At 37.5% G+C, this 26474-nt stretch overlaps 1 protein-coding gene across 3 annotated transcripts in view; it reads left to right on the forward strand.

Annotated features, from left to right (window-relative positions):
* LOC148949397 (RNA-binding protein 45-like) overlaps positions 1-26474 on the forward strand; it is a 223149-nt gene that overhangs the window by 177178 nt on the left and 19497 nt on the right. For all 3 annotated transcript variants that reach the window (XM_089093419.1, XM_089093421.1, XM_089093420.1), the window contains exons 5-9: positions 1585-1763; positions 12010-12143; positions 14128-14270; positions 21292-21512; positions 24263-24383. In XM_089093419.1, coding sequence (XP_088949545.1) covers positions 1585-1763; positions 12010-12143; positions 14128-14270; positions 21292-21512; positions 24263-24383 — 798 coding nt within the window. The remainder of the gene's footprint in view (positions 1-1584; positions 1764-12009; positions 12144-14127; positions 14271-21291; positions 21513-24262; positions 24384-26474) is intronic.

Genomic DNA, 26474 nt, shown 5'->3' on the forward strand with positions numbered 1-26474 from the left:
GTGGAAAGAAAGAGGTCCTTACTGTAACCGTCGGGGAGAACTATTAATATGTTGAATTAAAAGCAATATCTTTTAAATTTAAAATTTAAAAAAGAAACTCGTTTTATTTACATCGTAATCAAAATAATGAAGATAATTTGAATGAACCACAGGGTTCAGTTTTTTTGGGCTTGAGTTCGTTCTTTTTTCTATAAATTTTCCTTCATAAGTTCCCTATACCAGTATAGTTTTCTTTATGTTTCCTATGCCAGTACAGTTTCCAAACAAGTTGTTCTCATACTTTTCTTTACTTTTGCCAGCAAGCTGTATAGCTCGACTTTGATATCTGTTCTCATCCTTAAGTTTCCTTTTTCTTACTTGTGAAACCATTACAATAAATAATTTTCTTATGGAATTAAATTTTGTGAAACACTTTGTTTAAGTCTTGTATCAAGTATCCAAAACCTAACAAAAAATAGAACTAATTTTAAACTTTTCAGATATTTTACCAGTTATAAATAAAAAGATTAAAATTATTGTTCAGATACCATAAATATTTTTGCAGTTTATAACTATCGATTCTGAACTAAAAATAAAATAAAAATTGATTTTTTCAATTTTTACGTAATGTCACTCATTACGTCATATATGGTTATTGGTACACAATTGGTGTTAGGTCTTACGTCATGTCACTTATTACTTCATATATGGTTATGATTTCTTAAAATTCAACTACCTTTGAAAATATGAAAAGACATCTAAAATGCAGTTTTCTTGGTAAAAAGTGATTCTATTTTAATCTTTTTTGTTTTTGATTTAAAAAGGCATTAGCACTTTTAATTCCTGTTCAAATAAGCCCTGTTGCAAAATTCTAGGACCTCTGGGTCGATACGATCACCTCTGGTAAAAGAAAGGGCAAATAAACACGTATCTGTGATATTTCTTCTGGCAAAAAATACAAAATTCCACATTTTTGCTGATAGGAGCTTAAAACCTCTACTGTAAGGTTCTCTGATACTCTGAATCTGATTTTCATTAAGATTCTTTGACTTTTAGGGGGTGTTTTTCCTTTTTTTTTTGGAAAATAAGGCAAATTTTCTCAGACTCGTAACTTTCGATGGACATGAGTAAACTTGATGAAACTTATATATTTAAAATCAGCTGAAAAATCCAATTCTTTTGATTTAAAATCAGCATAAAAATCTAATTCTTTTGATGTATCTATAGATATTAAAATTCCGATTTTTTTGGAGTTTCGGTTACTATTGAGACGAGTCGCTCTTACTATACAGTTCGTTAACACGAACTGTTTGATAAAACAATAATACATGCTTTTCAAATAATGACTCAAAATGCATAGATATAGTATGCAATCCATGCATAGTTTGCCAGTCATAGGTATTTAATAAACATGTTGAAATAAAAAATACTCAACTTTCTAAGCATTGTGCCCATTCACTTATATACTATACTGAAAAGATTGAAAACGTAAGGTATGAATAATATTTTATCCATTTTTTTATTATTATTTGATCCTGTCTTCGTGCTCTTTTGTTTTGTTTCTCGTTTTTTTTTTCAAGTTGCAATGTAATTTTTATTTTTCAGAATGTCTGATGCTGCTCGAGCCTTTGAACAATGCGATAGGATATATAAGCCAGTATTTGCAGATCCTAAGCCCAGTAAAACTGCAGAAATATATGAGCCAAATGACCGTTATCATAGGCCATCATCTTCTGGTTTCTCTGTTGCAAGAGAAGAGTTTCGAGAACTGCGTGCTGGCAGTAGTAAGTCCTTTGCCGCTACGCTCTTCCAAATTGGTTCTTTTTCCATTTAGACACTACGATCCCACGTGTTTTCCAAAGGTGACTCCAGTAACCCTGGATTTTCTATACATAAATTCTAAACGATTATGGATGCGTCTCCTCGCCTAGTATATTTTTGTACATTTTCTAGTCTTATACTTGACTTGACTTAAGTTCCGTCCGGCCTTTGTGGCTGTGTTGAGGCTTCTTCTCTTCTGAGCAAATGATAAATGTGGCGACGGTAGGTCGATCTGTCTGGCGCTAGACGAAGTAGCTGGGGGAGGTTATGGGCCGGAAAATTGTCGGTCCATCTCTTACGAGGTCGACCTCTGGGGCGCGTGCCGTGAACCCGTCCTTCAAATGTGATTTTTGGAAGCTGGTTGGCCGACATTCGCTGGATATGGCTAAGCCAGCGGAGTTGTTGGCTTCTGACCCGGTCCATGATAGTACGGGGACAACGGAGTAGTTTTCGGAGGTCTTCATTTGAGACTCGGTCAATGTTGGTAATCCCCGCAATGCGTCTAAGGTATTTAGTTTCAAAAGAGGATATCCTTTACTCATCATCAGTCTTTATTGAACAAGTTTCAGTTCAGCATAAGGTAATCGATATTATGAAAGAGTTGGATTAGTCACGACTTCAGAGACGTTAGGAAAGTCTTGTTTTTCCAAAATTGACAAAAGGTTCCTGAACCGTGCACATTCCAGCCCAAGTCTTCATTTAATCGAATTTGAGCAGTCATTAGCAGTTAGAACGCTCCCTAGGTAGACGAAGGGGACAACATTTTCTAATGGCTCTCCTTTTATTGTTAGTTACACGTTTCTTGAAGCAGGGTCTCCAGACACCCGCATAACCTTAGTTTTGGATGTATTAAGGCCTCGGTTGCTGACACTAGTTTGTCGGTGTCAGCTTGGAGTAGATGCTCTTGACTATTGAGTTTCTCGATGTCATCTGCTAACGCCAGTTCATCTATAAGCTTTTCTCCAATCTCTGCACTGTCAACAGTATCAGAAAATGATATTGCTGTGGTGGGAAATAGGCTAAAGATGTGGGTTGGCAAGAGGCAACCTTGAAGAATGCCCGATAGTGCCAGAAACTCCTTTGTCAATCCTTCTGGCGTCAGAACTTCGCTGACGAAATGAGAATATATGTCTTATCAGAGTTACTATGTTCTCACCGGGTCCATAGTATAGCAACATGTGCCATAATACATCTCATTTTATCAAGTCAAAACCCTGCTTGAAATTAATGATGACTAGTTGTAATTTTTTTGCAAACTTGACTTACATCCCCGTCGTTTGCCAAATAGGGAAAATCTGGTCTATGGTAGAGCGGTCTTTTCAAAAGCCTGCTTGGTATTCCTTAGATATGGTTTGTCAGAGATTTCAGATGGTCAAGAAGTATTTTTGTAAGAATCTTCACCGGTTGGCTTGTTAAACTTATTGGTATGTAGTCTTCCTTTTCCCCCTTTTTAAAAAGGGGGACGATGGTGGCTTTCGCCCAAGATCTGGGGAAGTGGCCTGTTTCCCAGACACTTGTTATGACTTTGTGATTGATATCGACCAGTTCTTCTGGGCCTGCTTTTAATAGTTTTGAATGAATACCATCAGGACCTGGGGTTTTATACATTTTTAGAGACTTTACTGCTAAGAGTACTTGATCTTTTAGTTGAAGAGGTGTTGGGTCTACTGGGTACTTCGGTAGTCGAAAAGACAGTAAGGTGTTCGGGTCGGGTGTTATTGTGAGTTTCAGTTTTTCACTGAAGTGATCCTTCCATCGTTCTCATTTTCCTTCGGAGTCCGTGATTGGGAGCCCGTGTTTATCTAACAGCGTAGGAGCGGCCGAGGACTTCTTTTTTGACAGTTCGCGGATTTTCTTGAACTCGAAGTTGACATTACCATTTTGAAAGGCTTCTCCAAACTCACGACATTTGTCATTGACGTAGTGTCGTAGAGCTTGCCGAATTTTCTCTTCTAATAGGCGCTTCAGCCTCTTGTACTCGTCCTTGCTTTGTCGATCTACCTTGTTAGCATGGGCGCGCTTCTGCACACATAGATCAATAATTTCGGGGGTGATCCACAGTTTATCCGAATGGGTCTGAATTCCCAGGATTTCACTAGCAGTTTCTCTTAGATGATGGATGCGCTTTCGTCGACCAATCGGTCATTTTCTTCTGCTGTTGGAGCTTCCATGGGTTGGATTCTCGACAACTTGTTTGAGATGCTGTTCTATACCTGTTCCTTGTTTCTATGTTTTTCAGCAGGTCGACACGATATCTTGGTAAGCTTTTCTTAGGCTGTTGGGGCTTCCGAATGCGCAAACGGAGCTCAGACATGACTAGAACGTGGTTCGAGTTGAAGTCACCACTGGCTATGGAGACTGTGTTCCGTACTGATGATATCCATCGCTTGCAGACAAGTATGTAATCAATCATGTTTGCAGTGCGGCCGTCAGGGGATCTCCAAGTAACTTTTCTTCGTTCTCTATGACGGAAAATGGTGTTCGTTATGAAAGGTTCGTTATCCCGACAAAATTCGATGAGCACTTTACCCCTCTGATTCTGCCGCCCATGCTCGAACTTGCCCGTAACGTCTTCTCATTAATTATTTGAGTGTTCGTGAGTGGCGTTGAAGTCTCCAATCACGAACAGAACATCTTTCTTGGGAGCAGTGTCAACGGTGTGTTGGAGTTCACTGTAGAATTCTTCGACTTCTTGGTCACTCCGGGACGAGTCTTGGGCGTAAACTTTGATTAAGGTCATGTTGGCAATGAATCCCTTCAGACGAATGGTGATAATACGTTCAGAGACAAGATGGACGGCAAGAAGAGACTGTTTGACTCGCTTGGAGAGTAGGAAACCGACACCTTGGCGGTGAACACCGTCTCTTCATCCAGACATGATGAGCGTTATGTCGTTTATTATTTCTATTCCTTTGGAGGGAAGGTGAGTCTCAGATAGTCCAACGATGTCCCAGCGGTAACGGTTCATCTCGTTTAGGACTAGTTCTCTTTTTCCTGGTTTGGCTAGTGTGCGTACGTTTAGCGTTCCTAGTCAGGGATATGTTTTTGGGGTCAGGATAAACGAAGTCTTCTCCGACTGGAGAGTCGTCCAAACGGATAAATGATCGTCGGCTGCCCCGGACGCGGTAGCAAAATCATTTTCTTTTTCATCATTATCAACAGTATCATTCTCGCAATTTGCAATTCTTGGTCTCATACCGTCGGTTGCCCCGGACGCGGTAGCACGGTTTCTTACTTTCTTATTCGCCATTTTCATCATTTATATTTAAGAGAAGGTGTTTCATGGCTAATTTGTCGGGGTAGCGGTAAGTCACTCCTCTCTACCCTTAGCAGAGGCCATTGTCCATGCAACTAGATCGTCTGCCCTTCACAGTTGTCCCTCTAGGAAGGGATCCTCCACTTCGGTGGTCTGCGACGCCGAGCAATTTTTCCCATTACTGGGGGAAGGTGTGTAACCGCCGGGACATGTCCACACGCCGGTGGGCCCTGCATGGTGTACATCAGAGGGGCCTTTCTCTTCCTCCACCTGTATTTCGGACCCTCGGGCGAAGGTGTCACAGTTTCAATTATGGACCCCAGGAACTAGGTTCCCCCCTAGGTCCATACTTTCTATGGAGGTATCCTACATACCTGTTGGACGTTCCCCTATCCGCCACCTGGGGATGCGCTGAGTGTCCTGTGGGATGCCCCCTACTAAGAATATGACTCAGTAGGACTCAGAATATAGAAAACAATATATAGGACTCAGTCTTATAAAAAACAAAATATTCTCTCTAAAAAATTAAGAGGCTTATTATTGATCTTAAGTTCAATTATGCAAATGTCGGATTCTGATTTTGTTTAGAGTATGGAGTACGGAAAAAATGCCTTTTTGTTTTGAATACGGAGAGAACTAGTTTTCAACTAAAATTAATGTACCCTGAGGTAGGTTATTTTTGAAGACCACACTGCCTTTCCACCACGTACAAATAGCAGTTGAAATAGGGATAAATTCGTTATTAGACAGTTTTCATTGTCTAATAAAAGGAGATATTCTTTTATTTGAACTGTTATTTGTACGGACCCTGAGGTACATACAAATAGACAGTTTTTAAAATGTCCGTTTGTCAACAACTGTTGAACAAATTAGACAGTTTTCATTGTCTGATAAAAAGATTTTTTTTTTTATTTGAACTGTTATTTGCACATACCCTAAGGTATCCTAGTATATGAAGAAAAATTGTTGTGTCCAAAATGCTTTCATCTTTGTGAAAAAGTTTCCTTCCTTATGAAATTTCATAAAAACGTATTTGTTTCTTGTGCTTTCCCAAGGTTGAGAGATCCGATGGTCTTAGCGCCAGTTGTTGGCGCAGATATTAGCTTATTTAACCCTTTGATGCCTGAAGGTTCCCTCAGGAACCACAAATTTCAGAATTTTCTATTATCAAAATTACACAAGCTAGCCCCTCGGGGTTGCTATCACTGTGTGATAGTCAACGAGCTCTATTCCCAGTATTTTTTTCAGTTTATGATGTCCGCCTTTGGGTGAAATAATCACGTTCGAAGTAAGTACTTTTTGCCTCCTTAGATTTTCCACAAAGGTGGGCATGTTATTTTGTAATTGACAAAGTAGTGATTTGTTCTTGTTTTTATTTCACTGGCCTGGTATAGAGTTAGGTCTGACAGTTTAAATGAAGTGCCGTTTGCATCGATAGTGTGGAAATTAAGGGAAGGTAGGGGCCCTAAGAATCGTGGTTACTAGAGGAACCATCCGTCAGAAATGGGAACTTTTCAGGCGACTGAACGTATATAGAGTGTGATATGCTAAGATATCCCGTAACAACAGTTTTTACGCCACTACCTTATAATTTCTGATGGTTCGACCATGCTAAGTACCTCTGAGGAACCATCCGGAACAGCTTGAGCTTGAGGTTGCCATTGTCAATAGTAAAATACTAAACTTTCTATAGCTAAATTACGATATTTCCTGTAGATACAATAAGTAAGATTGACAACCAATAGTTTCTCAACCAATATGTCTTTTCTATGGTTGCAATGGACGAATCTACATCCACTGCACCAAAAACAGCGGAAGATGAGTACTCTACAATTATGAAGAAACTACGTTCATGCCCAATTTCATTGGCACAAGCTGTGAATTTTGTACTTTGTCCAGATGATACTTCTTACCTCGAAGGCCTGCCAAGTGAAGATGAAGACCCATCTGATCCGCAGTATGTTCCTCCTGACGAAGTTTTAGACGAACTGCTCGAAGCTGAAATAGAAACCGGCAGAATTGAGGCCAATGACTGTGACAGTCAGGATGAGTCTCAAGGTAATGGAGGTGAAGAAACCCGACCACAACAAGCCCCAAGTATTCCTACTTCCAAACCAATGAGACGACGAGACATTGCTTGGAGGAAAGTAGATTTTATCCCACCAGACACTGCGGAAAGATCAGCTTCGAGTCGACCAAGAAATGAGCGCCAAGACCCCATTGAAACATATCAGGTTGTTTTTTGACAACGAAGTAATAGCTACATACGCGATCAGACGAATATATATGCAATTCAGAAAGATGGCAAGCAGTTAGGCGTTTTTTCGACTGACATTGAGCGTTTTCTGGGAGTCCTTGCGTTTACAGGAATAGTGCAAATGCCCTCCTATCGCAGCTACTGGTCGAACAGAACTTGTTTCTCAGTGATAATCGATGCTATGTCAAGTGAGAGATTTGAACTGATAAAAAAGTATGAGCATTTCAATGACAATGTATCACCCAAGCCTCAGGGAGATTCTGGTTACAACAAGATCTATAAAATTCGTCCCTTGATAGAGAAGGTTCGAGCCAACTTCATGAAGATACACCCGGAAGAACAACAGTTCATTGATGAGCAAATAGATCCGACGAAGCAGCGAATATCGCTGAAGCAGTACAATCCGAAAAAACCACATAAGTGGGGATACAAGTTCATCTCCAGAGCGGGAATAAGTGGATTTGTGTATGATTTAGAAATGTACACTGGCAAGGGATCAGCTGATACAAGCGATTTGGGAGTTGGTGGTGATTTTGTCCTCCGACTTGCGAGGGGAATCCCAAACCAAATGAACTACAAGCTCTTTTACGACAACTGGTTTTCGTCACTAGACCTGGACCAAACCCTAACTGACCAGGGTATACTTACACCGGTTACAGTTAGAGTAAACAGGTTAAAAGGCTGCGCTTTTGAACTAGATAGCAAAATGAAAGCGCAAGGAAGAGGCTTGTATGACTGGCGTGTAGAAACGCAGTCGAATTTTGTAGTGGTGAAGTGGTATGATAATAAGCCGGTTCACTTGATATCAACCTATGCAGCTGTGGATCCTGAAGATACCTGTGAGAGGTGGGATGGCAAGCGAAAAGAGCATATAGAAATGAAGAGACCACACTGTGTGAAGGAATACAATCGCCTTATGGACGTGGCGTCGATCTTGCCGATATGCTGATAGAGCTGTACAGAGTTAACTTTAAGTATCAAAACAAGTGGTACATGTGAATTGTCTTGTTGTTGTTTGAACTTGCCATTATAAATGGGTAGATCCTGTATGGCAAATTCTTCTTACAGGAGAAAGACCCATAGACTTGCTGCAGTTGAAAACGGATGTTGCACGCGCCTTACTGTCTGGCGCATCCTCAGCGACACCTAAGAGAGGTAGACCACTCAACGAAGCTCTATCCCAAAAGAAAAGAAAGTATAGTTGCCGCCCACCAGACTTGACGAGACTCGACGGCCAGGAGCACTTTCCAGCTTGGATAGACAGCAAACAAAGGTGCCGATCTTGTGTTCAAGCCCACTCCAAGGTGAAGTGTATGAAGTGCGAAGTGGCTTTGTGTTTCACGCCAAACAGAAACTGTTTCCTATCTTACCACACTAGCTAGGTGATGTGTGACTATGTGCTGTTACTGCCGGATGTTGCCTGTGGGAATCATTCTGTAGTTTCTTCACTTTCATCAATAAATTTTTTTTCTTGGTATTTTCGTCGTGGAATGACCTTATATAAAGCACAGAAACAGGCGCGGAATTTTTTCCTCTCTTTTTTCAATATTCAGGCATCAAAGGGTTAAAAATGGACTCGATTCCAACAAATGACTGTAAAGCTGGAACGGTGCTGAAGGAACGTCTTCAGTTGGCTTTTGTCCGAAAATTAAAGCTGATTCGTTTGGGAAAAAGGAAACACGCTGAGCTCTGCCTCTCTGTCTATCTTAGCTCAAAATTTAATATTCAGTGTACTCTGGTTCAAAAACTTAAAGCTCTACTTTTAAAATTCCTATGATGGAAAATAAAGCATATTGATTTTGAGGGGTTTAACCTCGTTGAGGTTTGATCATGAAAAGCCAGTACACAGACTAAATTATTGGCAGACGAGTAGCGCTGCCCAAATAAAGTGTGAAGTGACTTCCGTGAATTATTTCTCATGAAGGTACTTCATCCCTTTCATGCACTTTGCATGATAGGGAAGAACTTTGGAGGATGCTCATTCGACTGGAAATTGAAAGTCCTATTGCCCTTTGAACAGTCCAATCCCGTGGCCTTTTTGATTCCTCCCCCCTTAGAGACATTCGGTCAATATTTGGAGATAGCTGTTTTTTTCAAATTAGTCGAAAGCCTCTACAGATATACTTTCAGAGGTGACATTGCCACCCACAGCCCCTGGGGAAAAGGCTGTAACTTATGCAAGTTGTCGGTTTTTTACGCATAGATTTTATGTTAGAAAAGAAAAGCAGGTTTTTATCTTGGGTGTCTGATTAGGTCGAAACTACCGGAGTTCGTTCTTTGGACTATCTAAATCCTGCATTTTGTTTGAAGTGGGGTTTGGGGGAGTGCCAGGGGACCCTGAAATGGGCCTAAATTTTTTTTTACTGATTTGTTTATTTGGCTAGGCCAAGATTCCCAGAGTTTTCCTAGACTATATTCGGAAAAGAGTTGATTTGAAATTTCTGTCATAGAAGAGGCCCCTTCGGTTGAGTTGATTTTAAATCTTGATTTGGAGGATCAGAGGTAAGTCGAAGCAGCTGTATGTGTCCGGGTCATCGAAACTGTTTGTTTGCAATGTCTTGAGTACAGCTCTGGATATAGAGTTGAATCTTTCATATATTAAAACTGAACTTGTGGAATCACCAGAGACCCGATCAAAACTTAGATAGCCATTTCGTTCCAAATAGTCGAAAGGCTCGACAAATATGCCTCGACGATGACATGACTCCCACAGCCCCTTGGAGTAAACTATGGAAGCTGTCCATTGTTTTCATATAGCTTATGTAATGGAAATGGGAACATGTGTGATCATGGATGTCTGATTAGATCGACGGTTTTAGAGATGTCTCTCTGGGCAAAGGAAATCAAACAATTTTGTCTGAGGAGGGGACCTGGAAATAGGGAATTTTTTCTTGTTCCTGATTAGTTGTATTTCGAGCAAGCTCTTACGGATCGTTCGTTTGGCCGAGATCCTACAATTTCCTAAGAGTAAATTTGGGAACGACACGCATTCCTGGTAAATAAAAAAAAAAAACATGTGCACCTGATTTTTTAGATTATTTAGTGTCTTCTAAATAGCTTAAGGAATCCAGTTGACACTTTAAGGGAGTATTGGAGGGTAGGGGAAATGAGTGAATTTTAGATTTTTACTTGGGGGAAGGTGAATGAATACACCTTCTGTGTTTTCAGGTCATTGAAATAGCATGTCAGCAATATCTCGGGAACGGCTTGGAGGAAGGAATTGAAACTTTCTGGATCTGTTGAAGAAAGGAAGGGGGAAAGGAAAAGGGAAAACTTGTGTATTATACGCCACTCACTCAAGTTTACGCTGTGTAAAACTCGAGAAAAAACCGTTTTCTTTGTTAGTTTCTTCGTTACTTTAGAAACAAATTTGGGCTGTATATTTGCACATTATTGATATTGATATATTTAGTTAACTTTAACAAAACGTTACATACAAAAATCAATATGATTCACCCAAAACCAAACGGTTAGGGGGGGGGGGGGGGGTAAATTAAAGCGGATATGCATGCAAAATGTGTAAGGTACAATTATTCTGCATGTTATGAAGTAAGAATTGTTTTCTAACTTCAAACTGTCCAAAGACTTTACCCCACCCCCTAATGTGTAAATATATAACCCAAATTATAAATTTTACATCTATTCTGTCACTTGTCTTTGTCTTGTCTCACGCTAAGCCGAAATAAATTAACAAAGAAACCGCTTTGTTCTCGATTTTTACACAGCATAAACTTGAGTGAGTGGCGTATAATACACAAGTACGGAAAAAGGGATTCAAAATTAGTTTTGGGGTAGTGGAAGGAGCCAAACAACTGTTTTCTCCATTCCAGACAAAAATACCGTTTTTTCACTCTAAGCTCCAATGGGTTTTATGCATCGCTAAGTAGCAAGATAAATCAAAAGACACTATATGCATCGATGTTATCAAAATATCACGTGCACTTTATCCTGGGAATGAGGATAGGCCTTTTAAGTTTGAAATTGAAAGTTCAAGTGCCCTTTTTTAGAACAAAACTGATTTGATGGCTGGGACCCCTTCCCCCGTCCTTTCTCGCTACTCCCCCCGCAGCTCCCGAGACATTTGTCTGAAATTTTAAGATATTTTTTTTATCAAATTAGTCGAACTGTTCAATAAATATGCATCTTTGAATGACATGGCCCTACACACCCTAGGACAAGGGTCGTAAATAGGGCATATCAGGGAGTCTTGGGGGAGGGGGGTCAAGTGGAGCTCAAGTTTTGACTTGGGATGGAGAAGAAGTAAATCGGAACACACTGTTTGTATGCAGGTCATAAAAATAGCATAACTGCGATATCTGTACAACGATTTGGCATTTGAAGTTAAACTTACGGAAACTCTTATTAGCCTAATAGAAGTAATTTATTAACTCTTTTATTAACATTAACAAAATTTATTAAGTCTTATATTAACAAGTGTTAAATCCTCAAAAATCATTAAATCATTTGGGAGCTAGGTCGTACCCAGGGTAGGGAATGTTAGCTCTGTGAAATGTGAAACGCTGCCAAATAAAAACTTTTCCTGTTTGAACCCCTTCCCCCTTGAATCAAAACATCAGGTAGCAGCCTGCTTAGACAATTACTAGAAGAGAACCACTCGTGGGATGGGACTGGTTAGTGCCTTTGACTTCTTTTTCATTCTCTTTGCGGTTCGATTTTTCATTTCATCCTTTTTCAGATGACGAGCCATGCAGTCGTTTACTGGTCGTTGCTCCTCCCACAGTTAACCAAGATCAATTGTGGAAGCTCTTTGATTTGTTACCTGGTTTAGATTATTGTGATAATAGGACGGACTACTCAAAATCACCGAGGGTAAGTTTTTTTTTTTTTTTTTTTTTTTTTTTTTTTTTTTTTTTTTTCATAAAATGATCAATAATGTGTAATCTATTCTACTATGAAAGGACATTTTATGTGGTACATCCTCAAATCAAGAAAAGTAGCTCCCAGTTTCTTTTTTTCATCAAACCTGTCAGCAGTGGTAAGTTCTTAACGGTATTCAAATTGGTTGTATGTATAAATTTTAACCTATTTTTTCTTAAGTACTTTGAAAATTATAGCATTTTCTGGAAAAAGGCTTTGTAGATTTACTGGGGTTGTCTTTAACGTAAAATCAACAGTATTTTGCTCACAGTTGGCACAATAGGAAATATTAAGGCGACTGGGTGAGGGGAGGGTATCCAAAGAATTTTTGACACCCTATCTGCACAGGTATCTTCCCTCAATAGAGTCTGTAAATTTGGTATATCTGACTATTCTCTTGGATCTCTTGTAGGATTATCTGCATCAAAGACAATGTACAGCTTTGATCTAAGTAAAAAACGATTCAGTTTCCGTCACAAAATGTACCTCCATGGAAGTGGAGGGGGGAAGGAACTCGTCTCACAAAGGATCGTACAAGGGTAATATCACCCGAAAAGCCTACCAGCAGTCAAAACAACACAAAATGCTTGAAAATCCCGACATTTAGCTTCTGAATGCGTTTTTTATTAGATTAATAAAAAAAAAAATTCCTACTGTCTTCTAAAGTTCAAGACTTTTTTATCATTAAAAAAAATCCAGAATATGCTGCTGTTAAAATCCATAAATATGTCACATAGCATATCAAATGATTTTAGCTTGGTGAAATATGAGTCTAACTTATGCCGGATTTACATTTAACTGCATTGTACAGACTGGCTCGGAGAGGCCGCTGTTAGAATTGGGGCTGATATTGGGAAGATAAATAATTGTATTGAAAAAATAATGTGGTTTTGAAATATAACATTCGATGCGTTCAATGTATTTAACTCGTCAACATTAATGGTTTGACATAATATAGATTATTGGATAACATTCAGTTGAGTTTTGTCTGGTAACTTGTTGGTATTTTAATCCGAAAAAGCTTTATCGACTTTCAGAAAGGGCAAAACTACAGTAGTCAACCGTTAGGGTTATAATTTACTGGTATAAATATGGAAAAATGCGTTTGTGAAAATTTCGATAACAACTGTTATAAGAAGTCATTCGATTAGAGATAAGCTATACCAAGAATGTAGATTATGCAGGTAGGCGCTAATGCTATTTTTTTAGAGGATGAAGGAAGGGATGGGTTTGTAATTTTGCGTGGAAACAAAATTCTAGTAAACATCGTGAAAATTGAGAAAAATCTGATCTTGAACTATGGTCGCATACCTGCAATGCACAGATATTCAAATATGCATTAAATCATTTGCAGTTAAAGTAATTAAGAAGCAATCTACTTCACATAGAAAACTCTTGGAGTTTTTAAGAATTTTTCCATCTAAATGATGGATTATCAAGGTACCCCAATTTTATGGGTTAGATATCACTTTATAATTCCCAAATTAGAGAATTTTGTTGTATTCCAAAGCCAAAACTATGTTTATAAGAGTAAGAGTTATTTAAAATATTTTAAAAGGAATTTGATCCCAAAATGCTATAGTTCAAACAGGAGAAAACCCTAGGAGGTATTGTCATGGATCATGGTATTAGCTTGCATGAGTCATATGTAGCATTAAATGTAGCGTGGGTTATTTATTTTGTTATTTTGGTAAAAAGATGTCAATCAGGGGAATAGTTCTTATTATATAATATTTGAGACATTTGCGTGCGCCGTATCGCGTTCATTAAAGTCCCGATATATCTTTAGTATTTAAACTAAATAACAAGTTATTATTTCCTTTTTTTGAAATAGATAAATACGTACGAAGGATTTTTTATTGATCATATTCAATAAAAAAGCGGCAAAATTAGTTTGTTTTTCTCCCTCGAACATATATTTTTCTTCCCTTTTCAGGATCAAAGAATGGTGATAGTGGCAGTATACACTTCAGTAAGTGCAGCAACACATGCTAAAGAAAAGTTACATGGTTTTGAATACCCCCCTGGTCATAGACTCATTGTCAAATACGATGCTCTTCTTCCCGGAGAAAAATTCAGGCAAGTAGAAAGTTGGAATTTAACTAATTGGTTTCTAACCAGAATAGATGGTTTTGGTTAGTTTCTTTTAGACTTCAAATGGATGATTTTGAAAAGATTTGTTCACAGTCAGGAACATTTTATAGGGTCGTATCCAAACTGAAGAAAAAAATCTGATACATCCCATGATAAAAATAAGTTGGGAAGTCTTTCATGTTCCATTGGAACTCGCATTTAACCTTCCACGCCTATTGTTAGTTTTAACCATCATTCTGCGACACTTTGTTTTCTTTCCACTATGAGTGTTGGGATTTACCGTGTTTTCATTTAATGAAAACATCAATGCCTTCTGAAAATTTTCTGGACTTCTTCATCAGAATTCACAATTGCAAACAGCAAATGCTTAGATTTGAAGAGGTTAGCCTGGATTTCAAAAACCTGTTTGTTAGATTATGTACCCCGGTAGCTTTGTTATGTTTGCCGTTTTGGGTCGTAGCTATCACCATCTCTGCTTACGAGCCTGAGACATCTGACTTATTCTTCTCATCCTCGTCCCCTGAAGCTTTTCACTTGATATCTTGTAACATCTAAGTATAGGGGATTGAAATATCGTTCTTAATAACCTTAATAAGCGTGATAGGAAGCTAGGTCTAATGATCAGCGGTGAAAAATTGGCAAGTATTTTATAGTTTGGGACTTCACCCAATGTGTTTTGAAGGTAGGGAATGACAAAGCTGAAGAAGAAGATAGTTTTTTTGTTTTTTTTTGCGTAGCTTTATAAATATTGATAGGAAGATTTTAAGGACTTAGATCTGGGAATAGAATTTGGAAATGTCTAGACCAGTCTTAAGCAGATCAGATTTAGGATTTTTTTTAAACTTAAATATTGTTATTTGATTGTATTCAAATATTCCGTTGATAAATAAATGTAACGCATTTTGGGTTCTTTATCAGTTGAATATTTAAAACGAACCTATAAATAAACTGGAATTTCGATATATGCATACTCAGGTTATACCAATTAAGTGTCGAGGAAGGATTAAGTTATTAGTTTAATTATTGCTTTAGCGTTAATGATTATTTTTAAGGAGTTATTTATTGATATTTTAGGATAATAGTCTGAATATCAGAACTATTAAGATGTATTGATGGGAATACGTACTTTGGAACTAATCATAGGCAGCGCGCTAGCGCTGCCTAAGTAAAGAACGATGTGGGCACAATGTGTTGTTTTAATTTTTTTTTTTTTTTTTTCTCCCTACCCGGGCACTTTGTATGGAAGGAGTTGTCGTATAAACTTCGAAAGGGGCTTATTAGATTGGAAATTGGAGTGGCTAGTGCCCCTTTTAATAGTCGAAATGATTGGAGGGCAACTAGCCTCCCCCCCCACGTCCCTCAGTTCACACAACACAACCCAACAAAATTTTATGATTGCCATTTTGTTCAGCGTAGTTGATTTCCAGATAGAAAATATGTTTTTGAGGAGGACACTCCCCCACAATCTTCGGGGCAAGGGTTTTATGTTATGGCCTGGGGGAATATAAGGTTTTTATAGAAGGCGTTGTTGTAGAAACTTCAAAAAAGGCTCCTTAGATTGGAAATTTAAAGGGCTAGTACCTTCTTTAATAGTCGAAAGTGATTGAAGGGCCACTAGCCCCCCCCCACGCCCATTATTCCCCCAAACAAGGCCAAACGAAATTTGGAGCTAACCATTTTGTCAGCGTATTCAATTTACAGACAGAATATATGTTTTTGTCAATAAAACTCCCACACAAATCGGTTGTCATATGTGCCTTGGTGTAGCTTAAAGGTTCTGTGAACGGCTCTGTGGTTCAAACTTCAAAACAGTCTCATTGGATTAGGAATTCAAAGGGCTAGTGGCGTTTTTAATAGTCGAAAATTGTTGAAGGATACCTAGCCCCTCCCCACGCTCCATCTTCCCCAACACGTATCGAATAAAAATTTGGAGATGATCACTTTGTTCAGCGTAGGCTACTTGATTTCCAGATAGAAAATATCTTTTTGAGGAGGACACTCCCCCACAACCCTCGGGGCAAGGGTTTTAAGTTATGCTCGGCGGGCATATAAGGTTTTTATAGAAGGTGTTGTCGTAGAAACTTCAAAAAATGCTCATTCGATTGGAAATTCAAACGGCTAGTTCCCGTTTTAATAGTCGAAAGTGATCGGAGGGCCACTAGCCCCCCCCCTGCCCCCCTCATCCCCCCAACCCCTCCAATCACTATTTTTAGATCGCCATTTTGTTCAGCGTAGTTGATTTCCGGATAGAAAATATGTTTTTGAGGAGGACATTCCCCCACAACCCTCTGGGCCAGGGTTTTGAGTTATGCCCTGGGGGCATATAAGGTTTTTATAGAAGGTGTTGTCGTAGAAACTTCAAGAAAGGCTCATTGGATTGGAAATTCAAAAGGCTAGTGCCCTTTTTACTAGTCGAAAGGGATGGGAGGGCAACTAGTCCCCCCCCCCCCTCTACCCCCATCAGTCCCCCAACCACCTCAAATAAATATATTGAGAGCGCCATTTTGTCCAGCGCAGTTGTTATCTAGAGAAAAAATGTGCTTTAGAGGAAAACACTTCCCCACAACCCTCTGGGCAAGGAGTCTGGGCTATGCCCTGGGGGCATATAAGGTTTATATAGGAAGCTTTTTCATAGAAACCTGGAGAAAGACTTATTGGGTTGGAAATTCGAAGGGCCATTGCCCTTTTTAATAGTCGAAAGTGATGGGAGGGCAACTAGTCCCCCCCCCCCCTCTACGCCCATCATTCCCCCAAACTCATCCAATCAAAATTTTGAGATAGCCATTTTGTTCAGAGCAGTTGATTTCCAGATAGAAAATATGTTTTTGAGGAGGACACTCCCCCACAACCCTCGGGGCAAGGGTTTTAAGCTATGCCCTGGGGGCATATAAGATTTTTAAGAAGGTTTTGTCATAGAAACTTCAAAAAAAGCTCATTTGATTGGAAATTCAAAGGGCTAGTGCCCTTTTTAATAGTCGAAAGTGATTTGTGGGCAACTAACCCTCCTCTCACGCCCACCTTTTGCCCAAACACATCCAATCAACATTTTTAGATATCCATTTTTTTCAACGCAGTTGAAAGTTTTGTAAATTAAGGTCTTTAAGGATGACAAACCACCCCCCCACAACCCTCAGGGCAAGGGTTTTAAGTTATGCCCTGGGAGCAAGTAAGGTTTTTATTGAAATGGATGTTGTAAAAACAACCAAAAGGGCTCATTCAATTGAAAATTGAAAGGGCTATTGCCCTTTTAATAGACGAAAGTTATTGAAGGGCAACTAACCCCCCTCTCACGGCCACCATTTCCTCAAACACATCCAATCAAAATTTTGAGATATCCATTTTGTTCAACGTATTCGAAAGTTCTGGAAATTAGGTCTTTTAGGATGATAAGCCCTTCAGAGCTTTCATTGCAAGGGTTGTAAGTTATGTCCTGGGGGCATATAAGGTTTATATAGAAAGTTGTTGTTGAAATTTCAAAAGGGGCTCATTTGATTGGAAATTGAAATTGCCCTTTTTAATAGTCGAAAGTGAGTGGAGAGTAATTAACCCTCCCCCCCTCTGGAAATTAAGTTCTGGAAATTATGTATTTAAGGAGGACAAACCCCCCAGAATCCCCAGGGCGAAGGTTGTAAGTTATGCCCTGGGGGCATATAAGGTTTTTAATGATAGAGACTCTATGATAAAAACTTCAAAAGGGGTTCATTCAATTGAAAATTGAGAGGGCAAGTGCCCTTTCTAATAGTTGAAAATGATTGGACGGTAACTAACCCCTCTCTTACCTCCACCATTCCCCCAAACACATCCAATCAAAATTTTCAGATAGCCATTTTGTTCAACGTAGTAGAAAGTTCTGGAAATTATGTGCTGTGAGGATGACAACCCCCCCCCCCCCCAGCCCTCAGGACGAGGGTTGTAAGTTATCCCCTGGGGGCATATAAGGTTTTTATTGAAAGTGTTGTTGTAAAAACTTCAAAAGGGCTCATTTTATTGGAAATTGGAAGGGATATAGCCTTTTCTAATAATTGAAATTGATTGGAGAAAGACCAACACCCCTCCAAACCCACTAATGCCCCAGACACATCCAATCAAAGTTTTGATTATTCCAATGTAGTTAAAAGTTCTAGAAATTAGGTCTTAGAGGTTGACAACCACCCTCACAGCCCTTTGGATAAAAGTTGTAATTTATGCCCTGGGGGCATATAAGGTTTTTATAGGAAGTGTTGTCGTAGAAACTCAAAAATGGCTCATTTGATTGGAAATTGAAAGGCCTAGTGCCGTTTTTAATAGTCGAAACTGTTTGGACGGCTTGACATTTCTATAGTAAAGATCGATGTGGGTATAATGTATTATTTTTTGTTGTTGTTGTTGTTTAGACAAGGGCACTTTGTATCGAAGGAATTGTCGTAGGAACTTCGAAAAAGGCTCATTCGATTGAAAATAGAAAGGGCTGATGCCCTTTTTAATAGTTGAAAGTGATTGGAGGAAAACTAATCCCCCTCTCACGCCCACCCTCCCATTTGACTTCATGTTTAAAAACTAAATGTTGCCATAAGATTAAATCAAAATGCACTGGTAATGCTAATTCCCGATAAGGTATCTCAGCAGTATCCCAGGAACGACTGAGGGTTTTATGTTAAAACTTTTGGGGCTGTTTCTGCTCTTAATATTTAACCAAATCAAAATAGCGTAAGTGTATCCAAGCTATCAAAGAAAGTATACATATTTTTTTTGCGAATGGTATCAAGTTTTCTATATCAGGGAAACTAAACGAGTCGTGGAACTAAATGAGACAATTGTATTTGTCTCAAGATTTTTAAGACGGTGTATCTTATTAAGCATAGCTGAAAAGTTTTCTCCAGCGTACAAAGAGCAGGCCAAACTATAAATCTTTAAAAAAAAACAAAAGATTTAAAGTATTATTTTCTTTTTCTCTGAAAACACTATGTCAATATAAAACGAACAGAAATTAATTAAAAAAAACTTTTTCCACAAAATAAGTTTTTCAAAGAAAAGCAAAGAACTCCATTAAACAAAAAATGTGCAAAAATAAAATCAAATAATCTACCAAGCGTGAAACTACCACAAATCAGCAACTATAAATAAATGAAACTCAAAACGAACAGAAATTACAATAAATAACCGAGTCAAACTCAAAACGAGCAGAAATTAACATAAGTTGTGCTCAAAACCTCTATGCCTTTCCAAGGCCAGAACATAATTTGCACTTTACTGAACAAAATACAAATGAATGTGCATTGTCAGTTTAATATACATATCTTAATATTATGAAAATCTTAATATTATTTGATTTATTAAAGTTATAAAAGTAAAAATATTTATATTTTTTTTATTTATATTTTTTGTGTGTAAGGACCAATAGACACATCAAAAGAATCATATTTTTATGCTGATCTCCAATATATAAGTTTCATCAAGTTTAGTCTTGCTAATCAAAAGTTACGCGCCTGAGGAAATTTGCCTTATTTTAGAAAAAAGGAGAAACACTACCTAAACGTCATAGAACTTTAACAAAAATCACACCATCAGATTCAGCGTATCAGAGAACCCTGCTTTAGAAGTTTCAAGCTCTTATCTGCAAAAATGTGGAATTTTGTATTTTTTTTTTGCCAGAAGAAAGATGTTTATTTGTTGTTGTTTTTTTCTCATGGATGATGGTATCGACCCAATGGTCCTAGAATATCGCGGAAGGGCTCATTCGACCGCAAATTAAAAGTTTTAGTACGCTTTCAAGAGACTAAAAAAATGGAGGGCAACTAGGCCCCCTCCCATGCTTATTTTTTTCTCAAAGTCACCCGATCAAAATTTTGAGATAGCCGTTTTGTTCAGCATGGTCGAAAAATACAATAACTATGTCTTTGAGGATGGCTTAATACCCCACAGTTTCCGGGGGAAGGTCTTCAAGTTATGAACTTTGCCCAATGTTTACATGTAGTATTGGTTATTGGGAAGTACATATCTTTTCAGGGGAAGGGACATTGCTATGAAGGGAGCGCCAGATTTCCTAGTATTTAAAAAAAAAAAACGATCAGAAATTAAATAAAAAAGAACAATTTTTTCAACTGAAAGTAAGGAGCAACATCAAAACCTAACACGAGCAGAAATTATTATGTTTATGATTGGGTTCGCTCCCTAGTCATTACCTCGCTCTTTGCGCTAAAGTTTTTTTTGTACTTTCATCAGAGCTATTTATTCTAATTAACGGCCTTTGTGATTAAGGGGTCATTCTTAAAGAATTGGAACAAAATTTGAACTTTAGCGTAAAGAGCAAGGTATTGACTAGGGGGCGAACCCCTAATATACATAATACAAATATACGAATATCGAAGTTCGCTACGTAAGTTAATTCGTAAGTTACGTCAGATCAAAATTTCAAAGAAAGCCATTTAGCCAAAAAAGGGTAAAATTAATATGCAAGTTTCGTTTTAATTATTTATGTACGGTGAGCCAAAATCAAAGCTGCATTAATTCAAAAACGTTCAGAAATTAAATAAAAAAACATGTTTTTTTTTAACTGAAAGTAATGAGTGACATTAGAACTTAAACGAACAGAGATTATTCCGTATATGTAAGGGGCTGCCCCCTCCTCAACGCCTCGCTCTTTACGCTAAAGTTTGATTCTGTCTCACAACTTTATTTTTTAAAACAATAAAAAACTTAAGCGTAAAGAGCGAGGCGTTGAAGAGGGGACAGCCCCTTTCATATACTGAATGCTTTCTATTCGTTTTAAGTTGTAATGTCGCTCCTTACTTTCAGTTTAAAAAACTTATTTTTTTTATTTAATATAAAGAAAAAACAGTTTAGTTTATGAATTTCAAAACCCATTGTACAAAAAAAAGAAAATAAAAGATAAACACTTTAATGGAAAACTCACTGATATATGTGAACGAAGATACAACTTAATATTCCTTGGATAGATGTATTATTCATCTATCTATGAAGTGTTTCTCGTTATTTTTATCAACAAATAATTTGTATTACCTTTTAGGAAACCTGAGTGGGAGTCAGCTATAGCTCCGTCATCAATGGATTCAGTAGCGGCAGCTCAATCGCTCATATCACGTCTAACGTCTAGTTACAACGGAGGTAACCTAGTGCTTCCAGGTCGGACCACCGATCTAGCTCAGATAGCTGAATCGTTTATTCAAGCCGCTACCGTCCTGCAATCAGCCGGGATCTCAACTAAAGGACCAATAACATCTGTACCTGGTACGTAATAGGTGCACAGAGGCCGAAGTCGGGATATCCTAAAAAACATCGTTGATGATGAAAGCTTAACCTTTCCTTGCTGGTCGTATTTTAAGTATCTGTCAGTGAACCTAAATTAGTGTCAGAAAGTGAAATTAAGCTTTTTTTTTTGCTAAGGGGTGATAGTCGTCATAAAGCTATCATATGCAGTATATGGCTAGAGCCGGGGTGATCACATTTTCTCTTTCTCATTCTGGAACATTTTTAAGATTACCTATGGAGAGGCAGACAACAGTAAGTTTGCACATTTTGTATTTGAATGTGCGTACGAACCCATACAAAATAACGTACTTCTCAAAAAAGGAAGTATTGTACAATCCACCAAGGAAGCTTTTTTCAACATTCGTATATAAAAAATTATTTATATGTACCGAAGACATTTTGTGTACCCATATAGGAGATTTGACAAATGTTCGCCAATCTCGTTTGCATATTATTCACTGCAAATTTATTGTCTTTTAAGTTATGAAATATATCAAATTTTATCAAGCTAATTAGGAACTTTCACACTCTTAAGAGAATATCCTTTTTTTCCGTGGTGGGTTTTGTATTTCAGTAAAGCGCTAGTTTTGAGAATTTTACAAATGTAGGGAAATTTAGCTAGTTTCGTACATATATGTAACATAAACTGCGAAGCAATATCTTTTTTTCTTTTCAATTTCTGTTCTTCACCTCCTTCAGAAAGTTTTTTTTTTTTCAAGTTTAATCAGTAAAACAATCTTTCTGCTTGAATTTTTTCACAATAAATTTGTATTCTGTTAAATTTCTGAAGTGCATTGAATTTTGTCTGTTTAACGCGGATGGTGATCTGAGCAATAGAACGTTGAAAGACACCGGTCCTCGGTAATTTAATAAAGAATATGAAAGTAGAAAACTCAATAACGTTAATGGAACAAAATAATAACTTTTAGTTTGTAATGCATTGTCTTACAAATAATTATAGTTAACCAAATTTTATGTATTGCTTCGTCAAAATTAGTTATATTTCTGCCTAGAAATACGAAACGGACTATGGATTTATCAAATAAAATTCCCTACGAACAATATTCTAAGCCACTTTTGATCTGTCTCAGAATATGTATAAGAAAAAGTGGAAATAGAAGGATATTTATCCCCAGATATGAAAACTACCGAAAGAGAAGCTAAATTTTTTCTGTCTTTATTTATAAATTTTCTATATGACGATGAAGTTAAATCAGTGTTAAGCTGTTCAGACAAATAGAGACAATGTAACTTTTAAGAAGCTTGTAAAAAATATATTTATTTTTAAGTCCTTTTCAATGGGTAACAGGTACGCGTTAGTTTCTTCAATACTTACAAAATCTTAAGGAACATAAAAATAAAATTTCCGTATCAGCTTTATTTGCTGATATTTCTGGAAGCACTTTTCTTATTTGGACCTGACCTGCTTCTACCTTTGGGAAAAGCTAGATTTGGCGCCAATGAGTGTGTTCTGCAAATCCATCCTCTTGCCTTTTTCTTGAAACTTTTTTAGAAGACAAATACGTAGGCACACAGCGTGTTCTGAGCCAAAAGACCGAGAAAGAATATTTTAAACAGCTATATTTAATGCCTCAAGCTTACCTGAACTGATCCTCCCGAAGCAGATACGGAATCAATGCATCCTACTGATAAATTTAAGTGAAGCCGCACTCATTTTGTCCTTATTTACTTAATCCTCATGCCGGGGCGGTCTTGAGAGCGTCGTTACCCTTCTCCACGTGGGGTGGTCAGTAGCAAGGGCCTCTGCATCTGACAAAGAAATTTCAGCCTAGCTCATGAATTTCCCGAGACTGTCATTCCACCAGAACTTTCGAACTTCCTCTTGGACGTTTCCAGCCACTCCACGTGGGTAGTAATAGTAATAGTAGATTATTTGTAGTAATAGTAAAAGATGTAGTAGTAGCAGTAGTAGTAATTCTGTCCTTAAGAAAAAAATATTGTGGTTGTTGTTGGGAGCCAGTAGAAAAACAAAATAAAACGTTACCAGGAAGTCTGAAATTCTTATCAACAATAAAAACTAAAGCTACAGCATAACGTGCGGTTTTCCCAAATAATTATTTATCGATACCAAAGACATTGATGCTTTTAGCCAACATCCCTATTGCAGGATCCAAAGACAGTGCCCCTAATATCTTAACTAGAGTAAGTTATGCCATAGAAACCAAAGTAAGTATCTTAATAGTAAGTATACAAAGTAATAGTAAAGCAAGTATCTTATCTTATTAGTAATTATATTAGCAAAATAAAATCGTATTACCTCTTAGATACATATACTATGGTGAAGTCATGCTCAGCCAGCATTATTATCATTATCAGCAGCAGCACCGCAATGGCACCTCCCGCTTCAACACATCCGCAATCACCGATTCTGATAGATTTGTAACTCAGACTAATGTGGAAATGCACAGCCAGTCAGCATTATCAGCAATATCTGTACCAACACTGATGTCCGTTCCACCGCTTCCAATACCTGTTAGGCAACTGTATTTAATTTATTTAATTGAATTTGGTATTTAGTTTAGTGTTTTTAATTTACTCCTGGAAAACGGGACGGAGGATTAGGCACTTCTACGATCAAGGGAAAATCGTTTTCCACAAGCCTCATCACCATTATCAGTACCACCAGCATCTTTTACAGCGATTTGACTATCATAGTCTTCTTAGACAGAGATCTTTCACCCCTTTTAATGAATTGCTTTTACTTATAGGATCAGGCGATGGCAGAGTATCAACTCCCACAATGACAGAAACATATGATCCTTCTTTCTGTTCAGCGCGCCTTCCTCCTCCGCAACCTTTAGCACCTGTTGATGCTGAAGTGGCTGAAAGGTACGTTTTTCCTGAATTTTCTTAACGTTTTTAACGAGAGTATTCTGCTAAGTATAATTGGCTTTGTTTAAAAAGTGTTCTGTCGGAAGCTCTTCTTCAATTATTAAGCATTCATATCATGACTCTATTTAGCGTTGAAATCCAATGAAGGTGATAAACGAAAAACTAGGTAAAGATTAGCTAAATCTAAAAATTAGTTGACCGTGTATGACTTCTTCAAAAGACAAAGCTCTAGGTGGTCAAATTCATCTATTTTTTCATCGTTTAAGGGTATGAGCATTTTTTCCTCATTGGACAGCGCGAAAATTTTAAGTGAAGCCCCTTACAAAATTGGCCCTATTTGGATTTACAAGGAAAAAGAAGTATTTATCTGAAAGAGCCAAAGGATTTTGAACTATTAGATGTTTTGTTAGAGATTTGTTAGAACCATTAAAAGTTTGTCAAATATGTGTTTCATATAAAATTTTGAAGTAATTCCCTGGTTTTCCCCCCAAGGTGTGTGCCTTCATAGGTTGAAGGGTTATTGCGCTTTCGCATTTTTGTGTCAGGCCTCTCACACTGACTCAAGTGCCTTATTTGACCTTTTATACTAAAAAATTGCTTTACGTTATGATGCTATTGTCTTTTTAGAATCATTGTAACTTAGATTGCTTTTTTTTTTACATAATTAAGTTGAAAAAAAACTTTTCCTCAAAAGAGGATTTTCAAAGAAAAGTTATTTGCTATATTACACCAAAGACGAGCAGAAATAAAGTCAAATAATTTCTCAAGCGTAAACATACCATAAAGCACCATCAATAAATAAATGAAACCCAAAACGAACATAAATTGCTACAAGTAACCGAGTCAAAGTCTAAACGAGGAGAAACTAAGAGGAGTAGGACTAACGCCTCGTGTGCCTTCTAAAGACAAGAACATAATTTATACTTTACTGAAAATCATCCTTACTTTATCTGTGTGTTTTATTTCTCATAATATCGAGAGAGAAAAAGAAAACCATCATAACCAAAATTACTGAAAAAAAAATGAAAGTGGATTGCCAGTTTAATATATATACTGATATTCATTCCTGAAGGTCTTGATAACTTTCATTATAGTAAATTCCCAAAAGGGAAATCAAAATCTCAAGTTGTTTAGCCGGGGAAAAGCTTGTTTAAAATGTATTTTGTTTTCAATAAAATGCAAATTATATTCTTGTCTTTAAAAAGACCAGTAAGCATTAACCCTACTCCTCTTAGTTTTTGCTCGTTTTGTGTTTGACTCAAAAAACTTCTTTTGTCGAAACCACTTCTCAAACGACAATAAAGTGCAAGTTAAAGTCCACCTTAATACCCTAAGCCATTCCTGAGGACTCTGATTGCAACTGCTTGCAGCTGCAGCTAGATCTACTTGTGACTACTTTCAGGGAATATTGAGGAATATTGTCAAACTTTGAAACTTTAATGCAGAAAAAAACATTACTGTGATGTTTTTAAACTTTGATGTTGAAAAACTTGAAACTTAAAAACTTGGCAATAAAAAAAGAACAGAATTTTTTTATTTTTTATTATTCTATGAAAAGCAAGATTTTCAAAGGAAAGTAAAGAGGCTTACTAAATTTAAAACCAGCAGAAATAAATTCCTATAAAAATTAAACCTAAAACGATCAGGAATTACTATTAAAAAACAAAAGAAACTTAAAACGAATAGAAACTAAATAAACAATCATGGCAAACTTACAGATAGTATATACTAATATGAATGAGGTTAAACCTAGTTTTGGAGAGGAAATTTATTTTAAATTCAATTTACCGGCTATGATTTTATGTCGATGGATTCCATTTAGGGCGAATTGCCTTCCAATCCAGAGCAGGCAAATGGTGTTCGACAGGGGGATAGTACATCCTGATGGTCGGTATGTGTGTCCTCTTTGTAGGGATTAGGACGAAGATTTGGACCATTTTCTCCGAAAGTGCCCGGTGCTATAAATATTTGCTTTGTGTGTTTTTTCAGTATTTTCGTTTGGCCTTTAAAACCCCCATTTTTGATCGTTTTCTTTCTTTATGTTATGGCTGACCAATGTGGTTTAAAAAAGTATATTGCCATGATTGT

This window comes from Artemia sp. Qi Xiang Cuo, chromosome 8 (assembly GCF_049724085.1).
Source record: "Artemia sp. Qi Xiang Cuo chromosome 8, ASM4972408v1, whole genome shotgun sequence".
Taxonomy (NCBI): Eukaryota; Metazoa; Arthropoda; class Branchiopoda; order Anostraca; family Artemiidae; genus Artemia; species Artemia sp. Qi Xiang Cuo.